Source organism: Drosophila sulfurigaster, chromosome 3 (assembly GCF_023558435.1).
Source record: "Drosophila sulfurigaster albostrigata strain 15112-1811.04 chromosome 3, ASM2355843v2, whole genome shotgun sequence".
In the NCBI taxonomy this organism is placed as follows: domain Eukaryota; kingdom Metazoa; phylum Arthropoda; class Insecta; order Diptera; family Drosophilidae; genus Drosophila; species Drosophila sulfurigaster.
In genome coordinates this window covers 11,350,449-11,374,234 of record NC_084883.1, presented here as the reverse complement: position 1 = coordinate 11,374,234, position 23,786 = coordinate 11,350,449, and the positions used below count along the sequence as shown (strand labels likewise).

The 23,786-nt window shown below is 40.2% G+C and overlaps 1 protein-coding gene across 1 annotated transcript; it reads left to right on the top strand.

Annotated features, from left to right (window-relative positions):
- Nucleotides 1-3,407: 3,407 nt before the first annotated feature.
- LOC133843381 (uncharacterized) lies at nucleotides 3,408-23,615 on the top strand. The gene is made up of 2 exons (XM_062276896.1): nucleotides 3,408-4,296; nucleotides 22,577-23,615. The coding sequence occupies exons 1-2, from the start codon at nucleotides 3,892-3,894 to the stop codon at nucleotides 23,102-23,104; spliced, it is 933 nt and encodes a 310-aa protein (XP_062132880.1). The 5' UTR covers nucleotides 3,408-3,891; the 3' UTR covers nucleotides 23,105-23,615.
- The last annotated feature ends 171 nt before the right edge of the window (nucleotides 23,616-23,786 follow it).

Below are 23,786 nucleotides of genomic sequence, written 5' to 3'. Positions count from 1 at the left end.
CTACAGCGTGTATCTGGCCCCCAGTCTGTCTCTGGAGGAATACGGGCGCACTCTGGATGAACTCGCAGCAGATGCTATAGGCCGCTCCCCATTAATTGTCGGCGGCGACTTCAACGCATGGGCAATGGAATGGGGCAGTCCCTGCACAAATGCGAGAGGCTCGATTGTGACGGAGACGTTTCAAATGCTGGATCTCATCCTTTTGAACGAGGGCACGCAGCAGACTTTTTGCAGAGCTGGCGTGGGGTCCATAGTCGACCTGACTTACGTGTGCAGCGCGTTGTCGCCTTCGGCACGTTGGCGCTTGAGCGACGCCTACACAGCTAGCGACCACCGTGCCATTCTGTGCGAAGTTGGCGGGCGGCGCCCCAGCAATACAAGTGACCCATCAAGATGGGTTAGCTTCAACGCGGATAAGATGGATGTGCTGCGCTTCAGCGCTCGCATCCAGTGCATGGAAGCGGCAGGAAGCGCCGAGCAGATGGCTACGATAGCATTGCATGCGTTAGCGCAAGCATGCAAAGACACGATGCCCCCCAGAAGATCTTCCACCCATCACCATCTGCCAGTGTACTGGTGGAATGAGGAAATCGCCACCGCCAGGCGGGAATGCAACCGCGTGAGAAGATGCTACCAGCGATCGCGAGGCAGACCGTCCTACACATCGTGGCAGCGCGAATTCAAAGAGAGGCGGAAAGCTCTGAAACATGCCATCAAGGCGAGCAAACGCAAATGCTTCATCGAGCTTTGTGAGACTTTGGAGAGCGACCCATGGGGGAAGGCGTATCAACTGGTCACTAAAAAGATCTCGGCACACAAAGCGTCTATGCCACCGGATGATGTGATGCACTGCATTGTCCGTGACTTGTTTCCGACTACAGCTGGTGAGACGGTGCGAAATCGTGATGTCGCCACATCCAATAATAGTGCGGCAATTGAGTTAGTTACCAGTGCAGAGATAAGTACTATCGCTGGAAGCATGAAGCTGGGAAAGGCGCCTGGGCCGGATGGCATTCCACTGAGAGCTCTTCGGCTCGCCTGCGCTCTGAGGCCGGAAATCTTCGTTGACATGTTCAACAGGTGTCTACAGGAGGCTGTCTTTCCAAATATCTGGAAATCGCAGAGACTGGTTCTGCTCCCTAAACCAGGCAAGAATCCGGGCGAACCTGCTGCATATCGGCCAATCTGCCTCATTGACAATGCGGGAAAAATGTTGGAGAAAATCATATGCACCCGGCTGGAGCGCGCTATTGCCGCAGGAGGTGACCTATCGCCAAATCAATTTGGTTTTCGCAAGGCCAGATCGACAGTCGACGCAGCGACTAGAGTTGTGGAGATCGCCTCACACGCCATAGCGGGCAGCAGATGGAAAGGTGGAGCCAAGGAGTACTGCTTAATGGTCACGCTGGACATCAAGAATGCCTTTAACTCGGCTCGTTGGGACTGCATTCTCAAGGCTCTGGCAGTGTTCCAAGTGCCGAGTTATCTTCTGGAAATCGTGCGTAGCTACCTATCCTGCAGGCGGCTATTGTACGAGACAAGCGCTGGTACAGAGGAGTACGTCGTGACGGCAGGTGTTCCACAAGGGTCGGTCTTGGGCCCTCTTCTGTGGAATGCCATGTATGATGGCATCCTGAGACTAACCCTCCCACCGGGCACGCACATGGTTGGCTTCGCAGACGACATCGCTGTCCTTGTCGTGAGGAAGGAGCTGTTGCAGGCCGAGAGTGTGTGCAACCAAGCAATTGCGACCATCCAGCAGTGGCTTGTCTCAGTTGGGCTGGCACTTGCGCCGCATAAAACGGAAGCCGTGCTGATAAGCAGCAGGAAACGTGTAGAAGTAGCGAAAATTTCGGTTGGTTGCACAACTATTTCGTCCAAAAGAGCGATTAAGTATCTGGGAGTATGGATCGATACAAGGCTCAGCTTTCGAGAGCACCTGGAAGCGACGAGCAATAAAGCTGCAGGCATGAACCGGCTACTTTCGAGGCTCATGGCGAATATTGGAGGCCCAAAACAATTGCGACGATCGCTGATCGCGGGTGCCATGCGATCCATCGCACTGTTCGCGGCACCAGTATGGGTTCGAGCACTGGACACTAGGAGTTACTGCCAAGGGCTGGAGGCAGCGTTCAGGAAGAGTGCCATCCGCATCATTAGCGGATTCCGCACAATCTCTGAGGACGCTGCGTTCGTCATTGCTGGTGTACCTCCGTTTGTGGAAATGGCCAGAGAGCGAGCTGATACCTATAGGCAGCTGCGTTCCCGGTACCACAGCAACGCCGAAACGCGAACCGTGCGGACGGCAGGACGGCAAGAATGCCTAGAGAGGTGGCAAAGACGTTGGGATAGGTCTCCAAAAGGCCGCTGGACGCATCGGCTCATCCCGAACATCGGGGAATGGACCGGCAGGAAGCACGGCCAAGTCAACTTCCACTTGACTCAGGTGCTAAGCGGCCATGGATGCTTCAGAAGCTATCTGCACCGCTTTGGTCATGAAGCTTCTGGCAACTGCTCTGAGTGTGGAACACTGGAGGATGCTGAGCATACTATGTTCGCCTGCAAGATATACGGATCACTACGCAATGACTTGGAAAGGGCACTTGGCGTATCGATTGCGGTGGGAAACTTGGTCCCGCTTATGCTGCAATCAGTGGGCAACTGGGTCGTGATATGCGAGTTTGTGTCAACTGTGATGCAGACCCAACGAAGCATGGAGAGAGCCAGGAGAGAGTCGATGGAATAGGTGGCGCTATGTCTCTTGTGAAGCATTGCTTCACGGCCGTACCACAGGAGATCGCTCTGCCCTATACCCATCATAATTTATTTATATTGTATATCTCGTTAGCATATTAAAACTAGTAATAGTAGAGTAAAGTCGAAATAAAAAAAAAACACACACACACACACACACACACACACACACACACACACACTTGCTCATATACTCTATGAAAATGAAATGTGAGCCTGCTCATGGCATTGTTTGGTAAGCTGAGAGTGAGAATGAAATTATACACAAAACAACAAGCTCTTATAGAAAACTCGTCTACACATTTTTGTGAATAGTTTGCAGATGAATCTATGTTGGATATGCCATCATAAAAGGTCAAATACAGGGTATTCTTATCAGCTTGACAGCCGCCAAACAATTACACACATAGAGTAAAGTATAGCAGCCCGCTCAGCTTCATTCTTCCTCCCCCAGTTAGTAGACAACCAGCAGAAGTGTAACAACTAACGTAAACAGCTTCAGCCAAAGTCTTGGCTTCATTCACAAGCAGCAGACGCGTCGCATGCTTTTAGCACCCACTGTTTGGCCAGGCATGCGCAGTACGCAACAGCCAAACATATGGCAACGCTGGCCAGCTAGTGGCTGAGGCAAAGGCAAGCGACACTCGAACAGTCGCTGCTTTCAGTTGGCTCGGTGCTCTCGACTCGCAAACGACGCGGCTTCACTCCGAAGTGCGTGTGTTTTATTCTGTGTGTTTGTTGCCTGTTGTGGCAGAGTGCGACGTATTGGTGTGCTTCTATTTGTGTGTGTATGCGTGAGAGGGCGCCAAGTTATTGTGTCTTTAGCAACCAGCAGCAGCAACAGCAACAGTGAGAACCATAAACAGCAACATTAAACCACCTGCCACAGCGCGTTGATATTTTCAATAGCAATAAAAAAACAGACAAAAAGCAACAGCAAAAGCAAATATACACATAAACACACTCACGCACAAAGCTGACAGCCACTTCCCACTGACAATTTGCATAAAGAAGAAACAACAACTAGACAGCGAAATTGTCGGAAGTTGTGTTTAAACAGCATCTGCACCAAAGGAAAGCGAAATAAATTCGCTGCGCGCATAAGTAGGCAACAGTTTTTTGTTGTTGCGGCCCACAATGGAAATGGATGTCAATCGCCAGGCACAACACAATGCCAACCTAATGACCATATCCGCCCGCTGTTGTCCCACCAACAACAATGCAGCAACAGACACAACAGAAGCAGCAACAACAGCAACAACAACAACAACAGCCACGTCTTCGTCTTCGTCGCCCTCGTCGTACGGTTGTTGCGGCATCTTGAGTCGCCTGTTCTGCGTGAGTCGCCACAAGGCGACACGCTTGGTGGCAGGCACTGAATGCAGCCAAACCGAAACGCTATTCATGCAACGCAAAACACTAACGACTCAGCCAACGGCAGCAGCATCGCAGCGACGTCGACGCACCCCTCAAGAAATCTATTTCGAGAGTCGCGGCAAATCCTGCAAGAAGCTATTGAAATTCAATGGCAATTCCAATAAGGTGAGTGCCAAAAACTGCCGCTCTGCGATTTCCAAAGTTTAAAGTGAGTAACTGACTAAGCGAGCAGTCTGTGCTTTTTATTTTGCTTGCCAATGACGAGCAAAATGCGAGAAAAAGATACTTGCTTCTGCACAAAATTGATACAAATTTAAAAGCCCTGAGATTACCGGCAAAGCTGGGATTAAATAACTTTAAGAATAACAAAACAGCAAAGACAATTTACTGAAATCATTTGGTTATAACAATTCAATAAGTCGATGATATCTTTAAACTAGATTGAAATGCGGAATTTAGCTACTTATTAAACTACGTATAAAAGTATTTATCTAAACATTTAAGAATTCAATAAATCGATTATATCTTCAAACTAGTTTAAAATACATAATTTAGATACTTATTAAACATAAAGTATATATATTTTAACCTTTTAAAGTCAAAAGATGAAAAAACTATTCTTATAAAAATTACATTCGCTGATATGATATCTTCGGAGTGTCTAACTCAAAAATATTATATAAAGTGCATATTTCACAATTTACATTCGCTTATAGCTTGTGCTTAAATTATTATGAATTAACTCTGAGTAAGCACGTAATAAATTAAGTGGAAATTAAAGTAAATATTTTTAATTGGAATTAAATGTCTTATTGGAAAGGTGTTTCTTTTTTTCTTTCTCGGTGAACTCAGCGTTTTTTAGCCATTGATGAAATTTTATTGACCTGACTTTTAATTAAAGCGAAACATTCATAACTCGCATCAAAGAACTCTTAAAAGTAGTCAAGAGATATTGAACTCTAACACAAAAAGCACATGCAATATGCACAAGTGATTAGAATTATTGCAAAATTTGCTATCACTACTTCTATTATTTAGTGGCGCCTGCAAGGTGCTCGAACACAAAACTGTGGCGCCACACACTCGAGTAGATTGTTCTTCTATTATAGCCGCACTCAGGCAAAAGCTCATATTCGTGCTCATAACCGTAGTCATAATATTTTCCATATAAATCATTTAGCATTGTGGCTGAGCCCGCAGTGCGCATATGAAATATTCCATGCTGTTAAATGCGGCAGTAACTTAAAGACTTTACTCGTATATGGCATGCTACAATGTTCAGCACTCTCCTTGGATGCTGCTAATTAAAAACGTGCAAAAAGCAAACCAATCAAACAGGTCGATGCACAACAATGGCCAGCCCAAAAATCGCTTATGTAAACTCGTGTATGTGCAAGTGTGCATAAGTGTTGGTGTATGTGTGGCTATACATATGGTAGGTAGTAAGTGAGTGTGTGTGTGTGTGCTCTAAAGGATACAATGCAATGCAAGCGGCTGTCCTCCAGGCACTAGCTACGCATTGAAGCGCAAGCAACAGGATGAATTTGTTAAACAACACGAACGTGGAGCAGACGCTCAAACTCGAACTCCAACTCCGACTCGAAGCTCTCCCAGTGACTGGTGCCTCACTGGCATAGCGAGTCCATCTCTGGACTCTGCTATGTGAAATGTGAAAAGTGAAAAATGAAAAACTCATTCGCCCTATCAAGTGACATCATCAATTTCAGTCTATTTTGCACTGACCAGCCGAATGCAGCAGCATCTGCTTCTGCTTCTGCTCCTGCTCTACCACAAAAAGTGCAAGGACTATGTTAGACTAAGGGCAGGAGTGCAAGCTAGACGGAGTGGCACAGGGCATCAAGATATTTATGCAAATCAAAAAAAATTTAAATTTGAAACCCCCATTCGAGTGATCTGGTAATAGCATTGTTCTGACAGACTGGCTGACAAACTTACTGACTGAGCTATCAACACGGAACTCGAAATGTAAGAGTTAGGAGGCTGCAATTTGTACACAGCTGTTTATGTTGTGCGATAGTGCAGTTAGAAGTCAATATTCTAAATTCCAACCTAACTATATTGTACATACATTTGTTCTGACTGACTGACTAATTAAGTTCTTAAGTGACTCAACTATTAAGGCACAGTCCGGACTGTAAGAGTTAAGAGGCTGCAAATTTGTGCACAACTAATTCGATTATTTGATAGTGCAGCTTAAAGTCTTTTTTCAAAATTTATACTTTTTCAATCAGACTGACTAACTAATTAGCGAAATGACTATTTGACGATAAGAGCTAGGAAACTGCACTTTATACATAATAGTGCTTCTTCAGTTAATTAATTAGAAGCCATTTTTCATAAAATTTCTACTTTAACTATCTATCTTACTGACTAACTAATTAGCTGACTAATTGATTAAGTGGCTGAACTATTAACGCAGTGCCCATATGGTAAGAGCTAGGCGGCTGCTATAATGAACACTACCATTTATCGTTTTTTTAATTTTTCAATATTCCTCCTCAAGCAATCATCTTATAATTGCACATAAAATAAGTCAACCTATAAAATAAATAAGACAACAAATACACAATCAAGTTGATATGCAAATCGACAACGCATCCTCTGTCTAACCTTATCAGGTCAACAAAGATCATTCAAGGAATAAACTTGAGTCGCTTAAGGAAGAATTAAAGACTTCTTCAGAGCAAGTATCGTTCCGAAAACTACATTTCACAGTCATTTAATAAGAACTTCAACATACTGATCCCAAAATGCAACGCAATCTTTTGTATATATTTTGTATAACTTCATACCCACAGACAAAATTTAAATGAAATCATAAATTATTGTAAAACTCTTTGAAAAGCCTTTCATCCACTTGGTGAATGTTTCAAAATAACTGATACTGTTTCTAGCTGATGTAACAATACGCGAGAGGGTTTCTTCAGTTTAGAGTTTAATTTACACCTCACTCCATTCCATCGATTTTAGAGTGAAGCTATTGTACAGACATCTGAGCCAAGCCACAGGGCGGGTAACCAAATCCATTTACAACCACCTAAAAAACCTACCCTTTAAACAAAATGCTTGGGATTATATTGCACTCCGGAAATTGGGGGCGGCTTTGTTACCTCCAACAGACACTCTAATATCATTACTTTTATGTCATCAACTAAGCTCATTGGAAGGCAGCCGTGAAATGCAGTTAGTCTATAAGGTGAATACCAAAACAGAAACGAGGTTCAAAATGGCAAACTGACTTACAAAACTGATTACAAATGAATTCAATTTAATTGAATAAGAATAAGAAAATAAGTGAACAATAGAAAGGAAGCAACCCTAATTGCCTAATTTTAAATAACGTTGAAAGATCCAATAAAACTTTTATTCGGAGAAGTAATAATAATAATAATATAAATATCAGATTATTACTAAAAACATTCCGATTAATTTCTTAATACTAAAAATTGATGATAAAAGAATTCTGCTTTTAATTTGAATACCAAAACAGAAGAAATGTTTAAAAAGAAAAAACTGACTTGTTTACAAATGAATTAAATTTAAAGTTATAGGAGAATATACATAAGTTAACATCACGAAAGGGAGCAAGTTAAATTAGCTTATTTAAAATAGCCTAGGAAGATCCAATAAAACTTATGTTATATTCAGAGTAGTAATTGTAATAAGTTAGAAACATTCCGAGCACTTTGATAATATTTTCAATTGATAAAAGAGAGAGCTTTGGGAGCATTCGCTTCATATCAAGCACACTTGCTTTTAATTGTCTGCACTTTGTGCACAAAGTGCCCATTACGAAGTAAACAAGCCAAACTATCGTAAACTTTGGACAAAGCAGCTTAAAGGCTTCATTTCTTTTAGTTTATCAGTGTCGGAGGCACTTCCTGCTTACTTTCCTTTTCCCTTTCTCCCTCTTTTTCATTCTCTCTCTCTCTCTCTCTTTCTATTTGTGATTCTGTCTCTGATTGTTAAACATTCGCTCTGCCAAGTTTGCGCTTCAAAGAAATCATCATGTGCCAACATTAGTGACTCAGCACATGCATAACAAACTAGCCCCAAGTCCGATTCCCTTTCATAGCCCATAATTATGCTATGGCTGGTTGCTGTAGCTGTATCTATGGCTGTTGTCGTTGTCGTTGGCTGTTGGGATGTTGGCTGCTGCCTGCTGTTGACTGCCAGTTCCCGGAGATAGCTCAAATGCAAATGCAAATCAAGCAACTGCCCGGCAACAAAAGCCGTAAGAGCTCAAACAAAAAAAGGGTATTATAAAATGGACAGCCTCGGTCGCTCGCTCGCCTTCTCGCTTCTCGCAAACGGAAGTGACTGCCCCATCTGTCTGTCTTCCTGGTCCACCCCATCATGCTCCATCCTGTCCAGTCTGCCCAGTCTGTCGCCTCGCTGTCAGTGAATATGTTTTGTGCGCCTAGGCTCACTCTGTATGAAAGCATTGAAAGAACAGGCCATGAGATCACCCAGCCTCAAACAGAGTTGAGTTATATGTATGCAAAATAATTGAAATATAAATGAAGATTTAAAAAAATTTATAATTTTTAAGTAATAAATAATAAATTTATAAAATAATACAAATAAATATAACATGAATAAGTAAAGAATGAATGAAAAATACATTAAATATGAAAAAGGAATTAAAAAATTGTCTATTTAGAAATAAATTCTGCTTTTGACTAATGCATTATTTTTATTCTAAATATTCTTCATTCATTCATAATTAAAATATATGGGCATTTATTTAAATCTTTATGAAATATGAAAGTAGATTAAAAAAATATATAATTTTATCTAAGAATTGCTCGTTTAAAGCGAATGAATGATTTCTCATTTCTTGAATGGCATCAAGGCTTATATTAATTCATTCACTTTTGTGAGCATATTCAAAACATAGTGATATGCTTTGTTATTGTGATACATATATAAATATATATTAAGAAATATAAATGCAGATTATAAATATATAGTATATAACTAATAAAAGTTCGTTTATAGAGCAGTATATGTAAATTATTATTATAAAAAATATAAAAATAATTGGATGCTTGTATGAATTCATTCATTATTGTGAGTGTATTCAAATCATTCAACATGGAGAAATGTTTATATAAATCAAATATAAATCTTGATTAAAAAAAAATATAATTTTAAAGTATGAAATACTTTTTTGTATAGCAATATACATATATTAATCATTTTTATTATGCTTATATTACTTTATTTATTATTGTGAGTATATTCAAATCATGCAACACGATGAAATGTTTATTTGCGACACACACACATACATTCTCGTAATTTCAAACCCATGCAAAATGAAAAGCAAAAAAGCGACAGCAGCTTTGCAACGTTGTAATTGCCAAGAGGCAATGAAGAGAAAGCATAGACAAAAAGATAGAAAAGAAAAGGACTAGAGGAAGCTGCCATATGTCGTGCATCTCGATTAAGCTCCCCTAACGTGTGTGTTTCTGTGAGGGGCCATTGAACGCCGCTTGAGCTCTGCAACACTTTTAGAACACGGCTAATGTGCTCGGGACAACTGTCGCATTGGTTAAACGCGGTTTGCAGAACTGGTGGGATCCGTATCCTGTTTTTTGTGGTCAACTGAGTTTGCTGTACTGATGATTGGACTCCTACTGTGACGTTCATTACAATCAGGCCTGATTATGTCCGGCAAAAGTTAAGCAGGCGCCGACGACAAAAAACACAATTCGGGAGCAAATTTATTTCAATGCCTCGCTCTGGTAACAAAGAAACGCTTTAGCAGCGACGCCAACTATGAGCTTATAAAATAAAAAGATAGAAAAACTCAAGTTTTAACTTTGAAAGACCCAGTACTTTATTTGTAGACACTGAGGCAAATTTATAATGTTTCTGATGTCATAGTACATTAGTGAGATTCGTAAGAATTCATTAATTCTTTGAGGAAATACGTAAAGGATTTCTCTTCATTATTACAATTTATGCTAACTCTTGCCCTTCACAATTGTTTGACACGAAAATAATCACAAAAAATAAAACATTTGCAAGCGACAAAAATTGTTGAAAGACTGAATTTACCAGAATCCCAAAATATTATTTAATTCACATCAAATTTTACATTTTATATGATTTTTTATAAGGTCAATTGATTTAAATATTTTGTTATCTGTATTATTTTTATTTTTATAAGACTTTCTGTTATTGTCTTAAATACTCATATTAAAATAAATATGACATATTTTTGCTTGTGCCAAGAATTATAAATATTTTATTTAATTAGAGGACTATATTCTATAACAAATATGGACAGCAGATTCACATTGTCTTGCTTAAATCTAGCAGCAATGATTTTTGTATATTTCCTTATTCAGTATTTAAGTCATGTACATTGAAGTATATATAAACATATTGTCTTTAACTCTAAACATCTTAAAAACTAATTTAATTTATTTGATCACGGTTGACATTTTCTCGCTTGAATTGAGCTCAGAATTGAACTTCCTTCCTCTACTTGTTACATCGTTTTTCACAAACAAAATAGACCATCCTAGTTTTTTCGGTATTTGGTCCAAGTCATAAAAATGAACTGTTAATCCAAGTAGTTGAATGGACTGCGAGTCAGTCAGCCCTTTTTCCAGAGCAGATGAAGCGTTTGCCTTTTTTTTTGGCTGTCCTCTCTGCGATGACCCCTCTCAGATACCAAGCGTTGACGATGACAAGGGTGCTTTGCCGCCTCACTGACTAAATAAAATTGGAATTTATTATCCTGATTTGCAGCCAGAAACAGCAGCAGCAGCAGCAAGAGCAGCACCACCAGAAGAAGAAGCAGTCAAGAAGGAGCGACAGCAAGTGAATGAGATAGAAAAAGCAGCCAAAATGGCAGCGGCAAAATCCAGCATATATTGCTACGTTTACCAACACTGGCTCATCGTCGCGTCGCGACGCGTTGTCTGCAGTCCAGGCTAAAAGCCAAGAGACGCCGATAAGTAAGCAGCACTTTTAGATTTATTCACCATGGCGCTGATTTAAATGCCAGACAAAGTTTCAGTCACGCCTACAACTGACAGCTGTGGTGGGCGTGGCTGGCTTCTTAGCCCACGCTTTCAATGCCATCCACGCTGGACGCGCTTCTGCAGCCTGCACAGCAGCTTAACTATGCATTTCAGCTAGTTTATTAGAGCTTAAAACCCAGTAAAGCAGCTAAGGCGATTTACTTGGGCCCATAAAACTACCGCAACCCACAAGGCGTATGCTTAATTTTAGTTTGTGGCGTTGCCAGAACCCTAAATAGATTGCGATTACCGAAACTGCTGAGTGGCGAGTTTTGCGATTGTGGCGACGATAATTTCTCTGAGAAAGCGAGAAGCAATCCAATATGTCAAAAGCAGAAAACCACTTTAAATAGTAGACTATGAAATTGGCCATTTTTTATATTCGCCAACTTTAAAGCTAAAAGCAATCTTTATGATTCTTTCAAATTGGTTGCGATAAGATAAAAAACTTGAATGTTATTAAGAAAATAATTTTATTAAGCAAATACTGGCAGTACCTGGCGTATATTTTTGTACTTTATGGTATATTTTATATGAATGAGTATATCGATATGCGAAATGAAGATTTTTCTATTAAGAGGCTTTGTTGACAATCTAGTATATTGTTCTCTAAGGTGTATTTTGATATACTATCAATATACCAAATACAGCATTAGGTATATTTTCGTATTTAATGACATATTAACTTAGTGTAAATATAACATTTGGTATAATTTTGTATTTTTTGTTATATTATTATATTTCAGCAATAGTTCCAAAGTGCAGTGCTTTTATTGATCACTATTTTTCAATGCAGACCTTCGAAGAATAAATCTTCAAATTGAAGTATAGTATATTATAAATTAATCCACTATCTAGATTCAATTGAATTCTATCATTTATTCGAACTCCAAGATTAATCATCAACATGAGCAAATGAATGCGTACTTTAATGGGTGACAAATGCGCTTCCATCGGGTCAGTTGAGTACTCGGAATTCAGCTTACTTTGGAGCCAAAAGGATTAGGGATAGCTGGCCAAAAGAACACTTCACTTGCACGTGCTGTTGCTGTTGCTGTCAAAACGACAGAAGGCACTTGCCTAGCCAAAGCCAAAAAGAGAGACTTTTTCAACCGGAATTCTGATGCAAAGTGCAGGCAAACCGTTAAACCACCAAGCGGAATAACCGCAAACTTTTCTTTTATACCCCCCGTTACTCCCTCTTATGCCTCTGTTATGTATGTTTCACACCTTGTTTAAAATAAAATTTCGCTGGAGTTCACTGGGTAAGCAAACTAAAACTAAAACAAATATATATATTATATATGTATGCTGTCAATGTTGAGGAATTTTTTAATTTTCATGCCTTTCACATTCAAAATAAATGTTGTGCTTGAATTGTGTGTGTGTGGGAGGTTGAGAGTGTGCGGAGGTGTGAGAGTGCGAGAGTCTGCCAACACAATTTCATTTCACCTGTCGGATAAATGTGCCATGGTAGCTGCTGCTGCTGTTGTTGTTAGACAATGTACAAAAGCTACGCTCTACATAAAGCATGTTTTCTTATTGGAGAAGCCTCTGTCTCTGTCTCTCCACACCGTGCGGAATCGTTTGCTCCTCTGCTGAGCTGTCGGAAGAGGCTTTCAGAGCAGCGACGACGGAGTTTGTGGCGTCGTCTGTTGTGACAAATTGCGTTAATGCCAAGCTAAGCTGCTGGCAAGAGAGCACAATAGGGCCACCTGAAAAATGAGAAACAACACTCGCTTCTCTCCACTGTTGTCGCTAAAATAATGCAGTTAATTATTGCAGCATCTATTTAGCATTCGGATAACTGGCTTTACAGACTTTGCTCATTGCCTATGGTAAATTGTTAGTGACTGGCGCCTGAAAGTATGCCATAGTTTTTGGTTATAACTGTGCTGTGGCCGTTGCTGTGGCATAGACAGCAATTTGATGGCACACAGCTGCCGCTTGATTAGCTTTGTGTGTGGCAATTTCGATGGCACATGTGCTGTCATGCTACGTTTGGCTCGAAACTCTGACTCTTGCCAGCCAGCCTGGTGGAATCGAGTCGAGTCCGGAATTTGATGGCAAACAAGATTTGTCTGGACCCAAGCTCAAGCTGTGTGGTGCTCCCATTTTGTCTTTTGCCAGAGAAGGAAAATTAAAAAGAGATTTGTGCCAAAATTAAAAGCAATTTCCTTTTCAGTTGCTGCCAAACAAGCCGAGAGCGCAAGAAGAACTCCTTTCTAGCGCATCAATTTAATTCAATTTATTTTCTATGCTATATATGTTTGTGTGTGTGTGTGTGTTGAGCTAATTCAATGAACTAGACAACAAAATAACTTAAATTTTATATATGTACATACGTACTCGTACAAGTAGAGCAGATAAAAGAGCCAGCTTTAAAATGTCTTGATACACTCGAATAAACTTGAGCCAGGCCACAATATTCATCGTATTCATCCTCATACAAGTCTGACAAAGGGGAATGGCAGGCTTTGCAAATTTGACGGCTCGACAGGAGGCACTCGGAGTCATCCGACCAGCACACATACACAGCATGCCATCCCCATTCCCAACTCTATCCACATTCCCATCCTCATCCACATCCTCATCCACATCAGCAGCAAGAGCGCTTGATATTTGATGGATGGTATCGCAGATATGTTAACGTGCTGGCAGCCAACGGATTCGCGGAATGGCGACATTATACAGCGCCCTGTCATGCCCTGCTATGCCGTGCATTTGATAGGGGAATCACAATGGGGCTCGCAGATGAAACAAATAGAAAATCCTTTTAGAGTAGATAAGACAGTGTAGGGTATTGACTTTGGAAGAGAGAGAAAGCCACTCAAACTATTCAAATAAACAAATATTAAAAGAGAATAAAAGAAAGGAGTTGAATAGTTAATAATAAGCTTATGCGGAAAAGCTATTAATTATAAGTAGAGACCCTTAACAAATCAGTAAAAACATTACAGTTCTCGTAGAACATTTTAAAAGTCATCTTACAAGTATATACTAAATATATTATTATTTTTATTTTACAAGCAACACAAACCTCGTCAATATTTGAAGTATTCAGCTCTGCCAAAATTCAATTAAATTATATTTGTGAAACATCGAGCTCCCACAGTGCAATTGGGTTGGGCTGAATAACATTAAACAAACTGCTGCCTTTAAAGCAGACGCAAATAAAAAGATTTTAAGTTAGGCACTGCTTGGCAATGAAATACGAGGGCGAGACGTCAAAGGGGGAAGCCGATTTTATGTGGCGCCATATAAATTCGGAGAGTCCGTACTTCAGGCGCCGCATTACGTTTATGGTTGGCTAAATTAAACACAAGAAGGCAGCGCCGCCAAAGTGGCAAGGCAGTCAGCTGGATGAAAGGCAGCACGAGGGATATGAGAGGGGGCAAGAGAGAGTGAGAGGAAGGGGGAAATTGCTACAAGTTGCTTTATTTTATGCGCATATTTGCGCATATTACTCATACGCCCGGCTGGCATACATCTTCATTTAAGCAAACGTCTTCGACTTTGCCTCCTCCACCTGCGCCCTGCCGCCACAGGCTCTTCTTCTTACGCTTGGGTTGCTCTGCTCGGGCGTATGAAGTCGTATATTTTTATTTTATTAAATTTTCATTTCATTTTGTGCTGCTTAACATGTTGCATGCTCTGACGTTGGTAAATTCGACGATTTTAAATGGGAAAACAACAACTCCCTCAGCAGGTGGTCTGTCATTAACAATAATTGAAACAAGGAACTGGTAAAATTGGCGCTGATTGGTTGAGAAAATTTATAAGCAGACGCTTGTCATTCCATTTCCACAACTGATTTATGTGCAGCTCCTTCAATTCCCAGCACTATTAAAGTATGAATGCAGACCCTGAATGAATGTGAATCCACGCATAAGACTGCTTTATACCAAGCATATACTATGTAGATATCGTCGTTCCTTACATTCCCAATCGTATTCATACTCGCATTCACATTCACATATTTGTATTCGTGGCGGTGTGTATTGAAAGCAAGAACTCCATCCGGCAGGAAATCTGCATCCAACGGAGGTCAGGTCAAATCCAACCCGCCTCGTTGTGGCGCAACCTTTTCATGAGCCTAGCGTTAGCCAAATGTGTTATTGATGAGCTATTTTGCAATACACAAGGGGAACTTAACATTGACTTGGCATAAGTTACAAAGCGCCAACTTTTGAGCGGTTGTTGGCTGGGGATTTGGCCCTTTGGCTCAATGTGTGAATCGGAGCGTGACTGAGCGCATTCGTATTGTATATAAAATACAGCAGCAGCGGACTTATTGTTGCCAATAAGAATTTAAACCTTCAAGACTTAGTTTAGTACTCGCTGTAGTATGTCAACTTTCGCGTTGCACACGAACGCAGCTCATACTTTTTAGCATTTTAACGAGTCCTGCTTACGGAAACTATAACTCAACTTGTCTAAACAGTTATCTGCTGAGTCAGGGATCTGCTCTATAAAGTTTAGCTGTGTTCAGCTTATCCTGTCAGGCATTTTAGTGCCGCTCCCGTGCAACGATGCTCTTGTCGGAGCTCATATATGTATGTGTGTGTGCGTGTGTGTGGAAATCTCTGCTTGCTGCTCATTAATGCTACTTTAAAATTGTAGCACATGCGTGGCACATTGTCTCCGCTCTCGTCTTCAGTCCTGTCACTTAAATGTGCTTAATCTTTTACACACGGTAAACCCAACAGGGAAAGATACTTGCTCAACTCACATGGCACAACTCTGCAAGAAATTGTGAATACCAATATACTATAAGAAGGTGTATTATGTATGTACATACATATATATTTTAGATAAGCATTGTGTGTTGATACTTGACAAACGACAGGTGAAAAGAACAACTTAATCAGGGTTCCTTGATTTTGGTTTACAATGAAATATTCTAATTGCCACAGGCTTCACTGAGAAAGTAATTGTAGTAATCGTGTAAATGAAACCGGCATCGTCAAAACGAGCAGCTTTTTAGCCAAAAAAAAACGATCTGGCAACGCTGATCTGCATACAAGTCTGGAATTAAGTATCGATAATCGATATAAAGGCATCGATAACACTAGAGATTAAGTAAGAGGCGATAAACACCAATGCATATCAACATGAATGAAATGCAGCTAAAATAAGAATAAATAAATATATTATATATTATTACATATATTACTTATTATAAAAACGTGATCCGGTTTTCACTTTTCGTTTTCATTTTGCGACCAAAACCGAAATTTTCGTTTCAATGTGCTCCGGATTTCACTTGTATTTTGCTCAGAAGAAAACAACACGAAAACACGTCTTTTGTATTTTGAATTTCCTGCGTGGATAGAGCTTAAATATGGATGATTTCATCCTGCATAGATGATTTATGCTTTCATCTAAAATCAATATAGTTTCGAAATAATTACCTTTTGTTATTGATAAACATAATCTATAAAGTTAATACATTACAATTGAAAAATCATAGTGCAAAAGTTAACAATAATAGATGGAATGCTCATAAAGAAGACGTTTGACTGTTTAATAAATTTCAACCTGTCATCTGATTTGAAACTTGGACACTTTACTTAGAACCGTTTTAATTTTTTGCAAAATTTATCAACTAACATGACGCATGAAATCTACTGTGCATCTCGCAGTTCGCCGCAACGCTTGTCTAACATATCAAATTTGTAGCTACGCATATCCTGTGCCTCAGCATGTCAACTGCGAATAGCACGAAAACTTTTTGAGACGCTTGTACTTTGACCAAGAACTTTAATTTCTGCATTACGAGCAATGTGGAAGCGGAAGGAGCCAGAGGCAGAGGGGAAACATCCGAGACACATGAAAAGTTTGCCATATAAAGTTGCGCTTAACAACACGCCAAAGTTGTGGCGCTCTCAAGATGCTGGGTGAATGGGGGAAACATGGTTGCGGGTTGCGGGTGCGGATGTGAGAGCGAGTGTAAGGAAATAGTTCGCCTTAATACAACTCATTAAATTTAGAAAATACTCGCGGCAAACTTTGAGGCCGAAGCATCTTTCGCCAACGTTTTCCTAACATCCGTTGACATCTACATTTACAGCACGCCGCGGCGTAAAGTTGGCCTTCCGACGTTAAGGCGGAACGGTCCTCAGCTGGGTTAGGCCACAAAAAAAGGGATAGAAGAATCTCCTGCACTTGCTAAGCCAGAGCATTTCAGTTGCCTTCGAGCTTAATTGCAACGGATGTTGGCCGTGTAAATTATTTTGTTTTGCCTGCCTCATTTTCTCTGCTAATGAGCAACTTATTAAAACTTTAGCATTTTTCACCCCTGCCAACTGCAGGCCAATTTGAAAGCAGCTCCGGATACAGGGTATACTAGTATACTAGATTCAGCCTGAATAGTATGGAACATTCAGCATGAACGGAGATTCGGTATTCTTACAAAATGTAGCGCGTGAGATGCATAAATAAATACGAATGGCAATACCAATTGAGAATAAAAGCAAGAGATAAGTTTTTGGCCAACCGAAACTCATTTACAGTTTACGAGAGGAAAATGGAAAGAGAGAACTGGAATTTCTTTGGTTCTCAAGTAGAATAGAATACTCGAAACACGTAAGAGCGTTGAGGAAAACTCAAAGTCAAGTTGTGAAAGGGTCCAATCAAATAAAAATCTGCAACAAAAGGTTTTATTGAATAGAGAATAACTGTTGGAATAGCGCATACCCTTGAAGTCGTTTTAGTTAGATTAGGAGGAAGCAGTCAACTTCGAGTGCTATACTCTGTTTTCCTTCATTGACCAATATCCAATAATATTATACAGATGTCCTGCTCTTTATTTAATTAGAATGCAGACAGCATTCCAGGTTGTAATAAGCCAAACGAATGAAATTAATGTTGAATGAAGCAATGTGGGCGGAAAGAAGAGCGGGTAAGGGAGTAAAGAATGGAGGATAGACTGATGAAACTGAGGATGCGGGATGTCTGTCGGTAAGTGTTTTTGTGTGTGCGACAGCGGGCTAAGCCTCAAGTGCTTAGACAATCGTGTTGAAGCTTTGATTTTCGAGCTTACGCTGGATTTTGCTACGCAGTGTAGCATACTTATAAGGGCGAGTAATTAACTTGAAGTGCCCCAAGAACACACACACACATACACATACATACATCCCCGCTTCGGATTGAACAAATTTGACTAAGTAATAGCCAACTGGCAAACTGAGTGACTGTTAAAGTGTTGAAATATCTGCGGCAGCACTTAATTAATTAATGTCAGCGCCCGTCGAACGAAATGAGAAAAGTTTTCGCTGTTCGCCTTCAACATTCACCATTCGCCCGCCAGGAAAAAGTTGGGCGTCCTTATTTGTTAAGTCAGATGCGGAGGAGTCGACAACGGCGGCAGCAATGTAACCGTTCAATATTTGTCAATGAACTCATTAAGCAAATTAATAGACAAAGTTACCAGCTGAGCGCTGACAATGCAAGTGGCTAAAGTAACTTTGAAGCGCGCGCCAAAGAAAAGGTTATTTACTCTGCTGTTCTCTGCTGTGCTGTGCTGTGCTGTGCTGTTCTCTGCTGTCGCAATAAAATGCCACGCAATAAAAACCAAAGTCAACAAACAATTGCGTGCCAGCAGAAATCGATTATGGACGCCTCAAGGCAACCAGTCAGCTACTCGTACTTCACTTACATTTCCCCGCACTTTCCCCCACTCTTGCTCTCTCATTCACATTCCACATAGCCAAGGACCAGGAAGCAACCGCATTGGCAGCCACGTTTTCGATTTTGCCATCGACAATGCCACCTGATGCCCCGTCTATGAAATTGCCAACGCTGCAGTTCGCAGCCCAAAGCGGAAGTGATTTTCCACTGCGAACGTGTCTCTCTGAGCTTGGTTGAATCTATGTGCCTCCCCCGCTCAAAGTCATCAGAGTGTGGAGAGGGGAGTGGGGGAGAGGGTAATTTTATGACCCTTGATAGTGGCAAGCGATTTGTTGCGTTGCATTTTCAATTTCGCAGCATGCACTTTGGCAACTTTGAATAATGCAATGGCTGGGCGCCAACTGCAGCGCGGACTCGACTCCACAACTGAATTCTACATTCTGCCGAAACCCTTAACCAGCTGCGCATTTTGGCAGCTTATTAAGGTGCTGCTCCGCCACAACGCTTTCCTTTGAACTTTTCCTATTTCCCAATTTTTTCATACTCTTCAGACACGAGCGCACAATTTCAGCGCAGCAATTGCCATGTGGGGCTAGTTGACATATATATGCAGCACGTGCGACCTGTCACAATTTCCCACTGTGTCTCTATTCGAGAGTGTGTGTGCGTGTGTGTGTTTGCGTGTGCCAATCTGACTGGGCGATTGATGACCCAAACATCCTCACACCAGCCATCGAGCTGATGAAATCCCACACAACTAGTTATTGGCCAGCAACTTCTGTTGAACTTTTGGGGCTTTAAAGCGGCAATCATATGATGCAAAAACTGCAATGCGTTGCAATTGAAGTTGGTCGCTTCGCTAATTATTTGACTAACGACATTATTTTGCGGTCTCTAATTAAGTGGCGATTGCATAACTAACAACAGTAAATAAATTTCCAAAAGCCAATTATTTTCCTCCATATTTGTTATTTGTAAATTTGACCATCTACTTTTTTCATGGATAACCCTTTTGCAGTATTAAACTAAAATTAACTAAAATATTCAATAAAAAATAGTTTTTGAAATATTTATTACAAGAACTTTTGCAAAAGAAGGTAATTTATCAGCTTAAAACCTATGAAATATAATATATCGTTTAATTTAGTGCTGTAAAACACAAAATGATTGCTAGGTTAGTAATACAAACATGTTAAATTGGCAGCAAAAAGAAGGTAAAGAAGGTGCAAAAGAAGGTAATTTTCAGTGTAAAAAAGTATTAATATACTGATTAATTAAGTGTTGTAAAACACAAAATTATTGCTAGATTAGTAATATAAACATGTTAAGTTGGCAGCATTAAGAATGCAGTACTAAGAAGAAGCTCAGTCCATGATACAATTATACAAGGTAGTCTCGTCGGAAAAAAGCTTTCGTCAGTGCGCATTCGTATTTCGACGCAAGAGGTTGTCTGCGGACGAAATTTTTAGCGCAATTAACCCTTATGCAAAATGACTTTTTGCCATGTATGCCGTAGACACGGATTATAGAGACTACCTTCTATAATTGTATCATGGCTCAGTCAATGACGGAAGGTGGCACAGGAGAAAAGAATGAAGAATGCAGCATTTAAGTAAATAGTAAAAAAGGCAGAGTTGATGGTGAGACGAATCGGCTTATTTGACTACCATATGTATGCATATTAAATGTTATTACTACAGGTAATCTCAAGAACAAAACCCATTATTTAATTTCGTGTCTGTAAATACGAATACATATGAATAAAGAGTTATGTTATTTTCATAATTCTGATTTTATTTCTAGTATAAAATACATAATTTAATATTGCTATAGTTATGTATTGTGTGAACGTTTTACAATTGGTAATCATCGCCTAATATTAAAAACAATGCGTATGCATGGAAGTATTACCAAACCGATACCAATATCAGTTGCTGTTGCCTCTCAATTGTGGCCACTCGAAAATCGTTTAATTTTCATTAATAGTCAAGTGGGTTTCATTTGGGATTAATGTAGCGTGGCTGTGGCAGCTGCAAGCCCATTATTATTACTGTTGTTGATGTTGTATGTAGCTGCTCGATGCGTTAAGAGCAAATAAAGAAGAAATAATGTATGCATTTTTAAGCGTTGTCTGCGGCACATTAATTTTAAACAATTTACCTGCGCGGCTGCCCTTTATGCCGCACTGCAAACCAAAGCAAAAAAAAAGAGAGAGAGAAAAAAACAAAAACATCCTCATAAGCATTTTACGTTAAAGTCAGCAGCTGAATGGAAGCTTGAAGCCAGGCTGCTAGCGTTATCTTTCTGGCGGTAGTCGGCATCCAGCAGGCAACAGTCAGTTGCCACTTTGCAGCTGAAACTGCAGCCACTTCAATTTCAAAAGCAGCTGCTGTTGCCCCAACCAACGGGCAACGAGCAACGGACAACGCGCAACAGCCGACGTCCAATGCCCATCTAGGGGCAGTTGCTATTTGCCACTTGCCACTGGCGACGTTGCGCCACAGCTTCAGCCTGGGGCTCAAGTTTTCTCTTCTCTTTTACACTGGGTTGCTTTATTTCAATTCAGTTGAAAAATATTTTTTTAAATGCCACAGATTTCCTCCCTATGTTCGCGTTTAAAATCATGACCGGCCGAGGCTTCCCTCTGTTTACTTTGTTTAATGCTGTGCTTTATTATTGTTGTCTATGCTATCGCTTATTACGCATACGCATGGGGTTGAAAACATAATAATAATAATAATAATAAATAGATTCACAACAAAATTCCTTTCTGCGACCACAATAACCGCACTCAGCATTGCATGGACTTTGTAATAAACTAACTAACGCATTTTATTTATGGGCTGCAGTTAAATAAGGCGGCATATGTCATATGCCAAATGCCAGTAACCACTGCAACAATAACAAGCAACATTTGTGGTGCAAACAAACAGCACAGCAAGGGAAAACCAAAAAAATCGATTAAATTGCATTGAAAGTTCGTTTGTTAATTAACCTAGAGAGAAAGCTTAAGTCTGGGCTTAAACATTAATTCGATTGAATTGTTTAACTAGTCTAGTTTCTACAACTAATTCTGATATTCGTGGTGTTCACTTTTGACGTTTCGTTTACGAACCAAGAAAAATTACCTATTAAATTAACGAACTAAATAAGTTCACTTTTATCGCTCTTTTTTGACCAGTTGTTCACTTTTGATCATTAGTTCGTTCTTGTTCAGTTTTTCACTTTTGCTCTTTGGTTCATTCTTGTTTACAAGTTCCATTTTTGTTCACGTGTTCCACTTGTCGAACCAATGATGAACGAAATCGAGCGATGAACGAAGTACGAATCGAACGATTTAGTTCACTAATCAAAAAGGAACGAATGAGTTTATTCAGTATATTTAACGAACGTTACACAACACTAGAGAACAACATTCTCTTTACAATTTACTTTTTATTTATTTCAGATTTATAAAAAAAAATTATGATAATGACAAACAATTGCGTTACAATTTTTTCAATGACTTTCTATATACATGCTATTTTTGCATTAAATAAATTTGATAATAGAAAGGTTTAATTGAGGGTTGCTTTAATAATAATGACAAGCTACATTGCGTGAATGCAAATGCTGAGTAGTTTTCAATTTTTAATTAAGATTTTCAATTAAAGTGCGACAGCACTGCCACATAAAACCAATTTGCAATTGGCCTTGGTTAAAATCTCAACTATTTTTTTCTCTTTGCTCTGCTCTGCTTTGCTCCCACACAGATATTGCTGTATCCTGAAGAGGGCTGGGCGCGCACCGCCTCCTCCAGCTACTGGACCATCACGCCCTGCTGGTGGCAGCCGAATCGTTGTCGCATTGTCGAATGTTCTGGCACGCAACGGCAGGCAACCAGAGCAAGGATGTTGCCCATGGAGCAGCAGGGTTCGCTGCTGATTGCCGGACACTTTCGCAGGCCGCCAATAACAGCGACAGGCGGTGCAACAACACCAGCAACAGCAACGCCACAAGGCTTCCGTGATGAAGGGAATGGAGATGGTGCGAGAGGAGCGGCGGGAAATGAGAGTGGAAGCTGTAGTAGAGCGCAGTCAAAGTCAAAATCACAGATGGCTTACAATGATGAGTTCAAACTGTATTTGACATCGAACATCTCGATGGAGGACTACAACATGGGCTACTGCCTCACTGGATTCGTCGAGCGTCGTTGCCAACAGACAAACACCTTTCAAATGACACATTTTGCTGTAATCAAACGGCAATGGCCACCACCGTCCAATCTCAGCAACTCATAGGCAGGCAGACAGGCAGCCTTGCGAGTAAACCAAGCCAAATACCCCTTAATACGTACGTCAGTATTGAAAGTCCACTCTGTTTTTGGACTAACTAAGCATAGCTCTTAAGTAGTCCAATTTGCAACAATTTGCTGCAACTCTCTGGCCTCGTCATTACGCTGAACAACTACTAGTGTTATGGAGCCATGGAGCAATAAAAAGTTACAAAAAAAAAAACAAGAAAAGACTAGCAGCGGCCGAAAAAAAATTACAAAAGTTAGAACGTACTAATTACGCCAGGCTGAAAGTTTCCACTTCTCCTTTAATTTTTGTTAAATATTTCTATGTGTGTATTAGTGCGTAATGTGTAATTTTAACTAAATGCTCTAGACGTGCTTAATTCGTGTGCTTTCAATGTTATATGGTATAAACTACGAAACTGAACAAAACTAAATAGCAAACAGAAACAAAATGAAAAAAAAAAATATAGCGAGACCAAAAAAATAACTTCGTTATGCCGAAGCCGAAATACCCTTGCGGAGAAAAGAAATTAAATTATAGAAAGAGGTATTCTTTAATAAATTCAAATAATTTCGACTATTTACCATCAATTAATCATCTTCGATTTCGATTTCGATTTACAAATGAATTCCGTATAGCAAATCTGCAAGGGTGCGAAAATTCCAAATACAAATAAATGCAG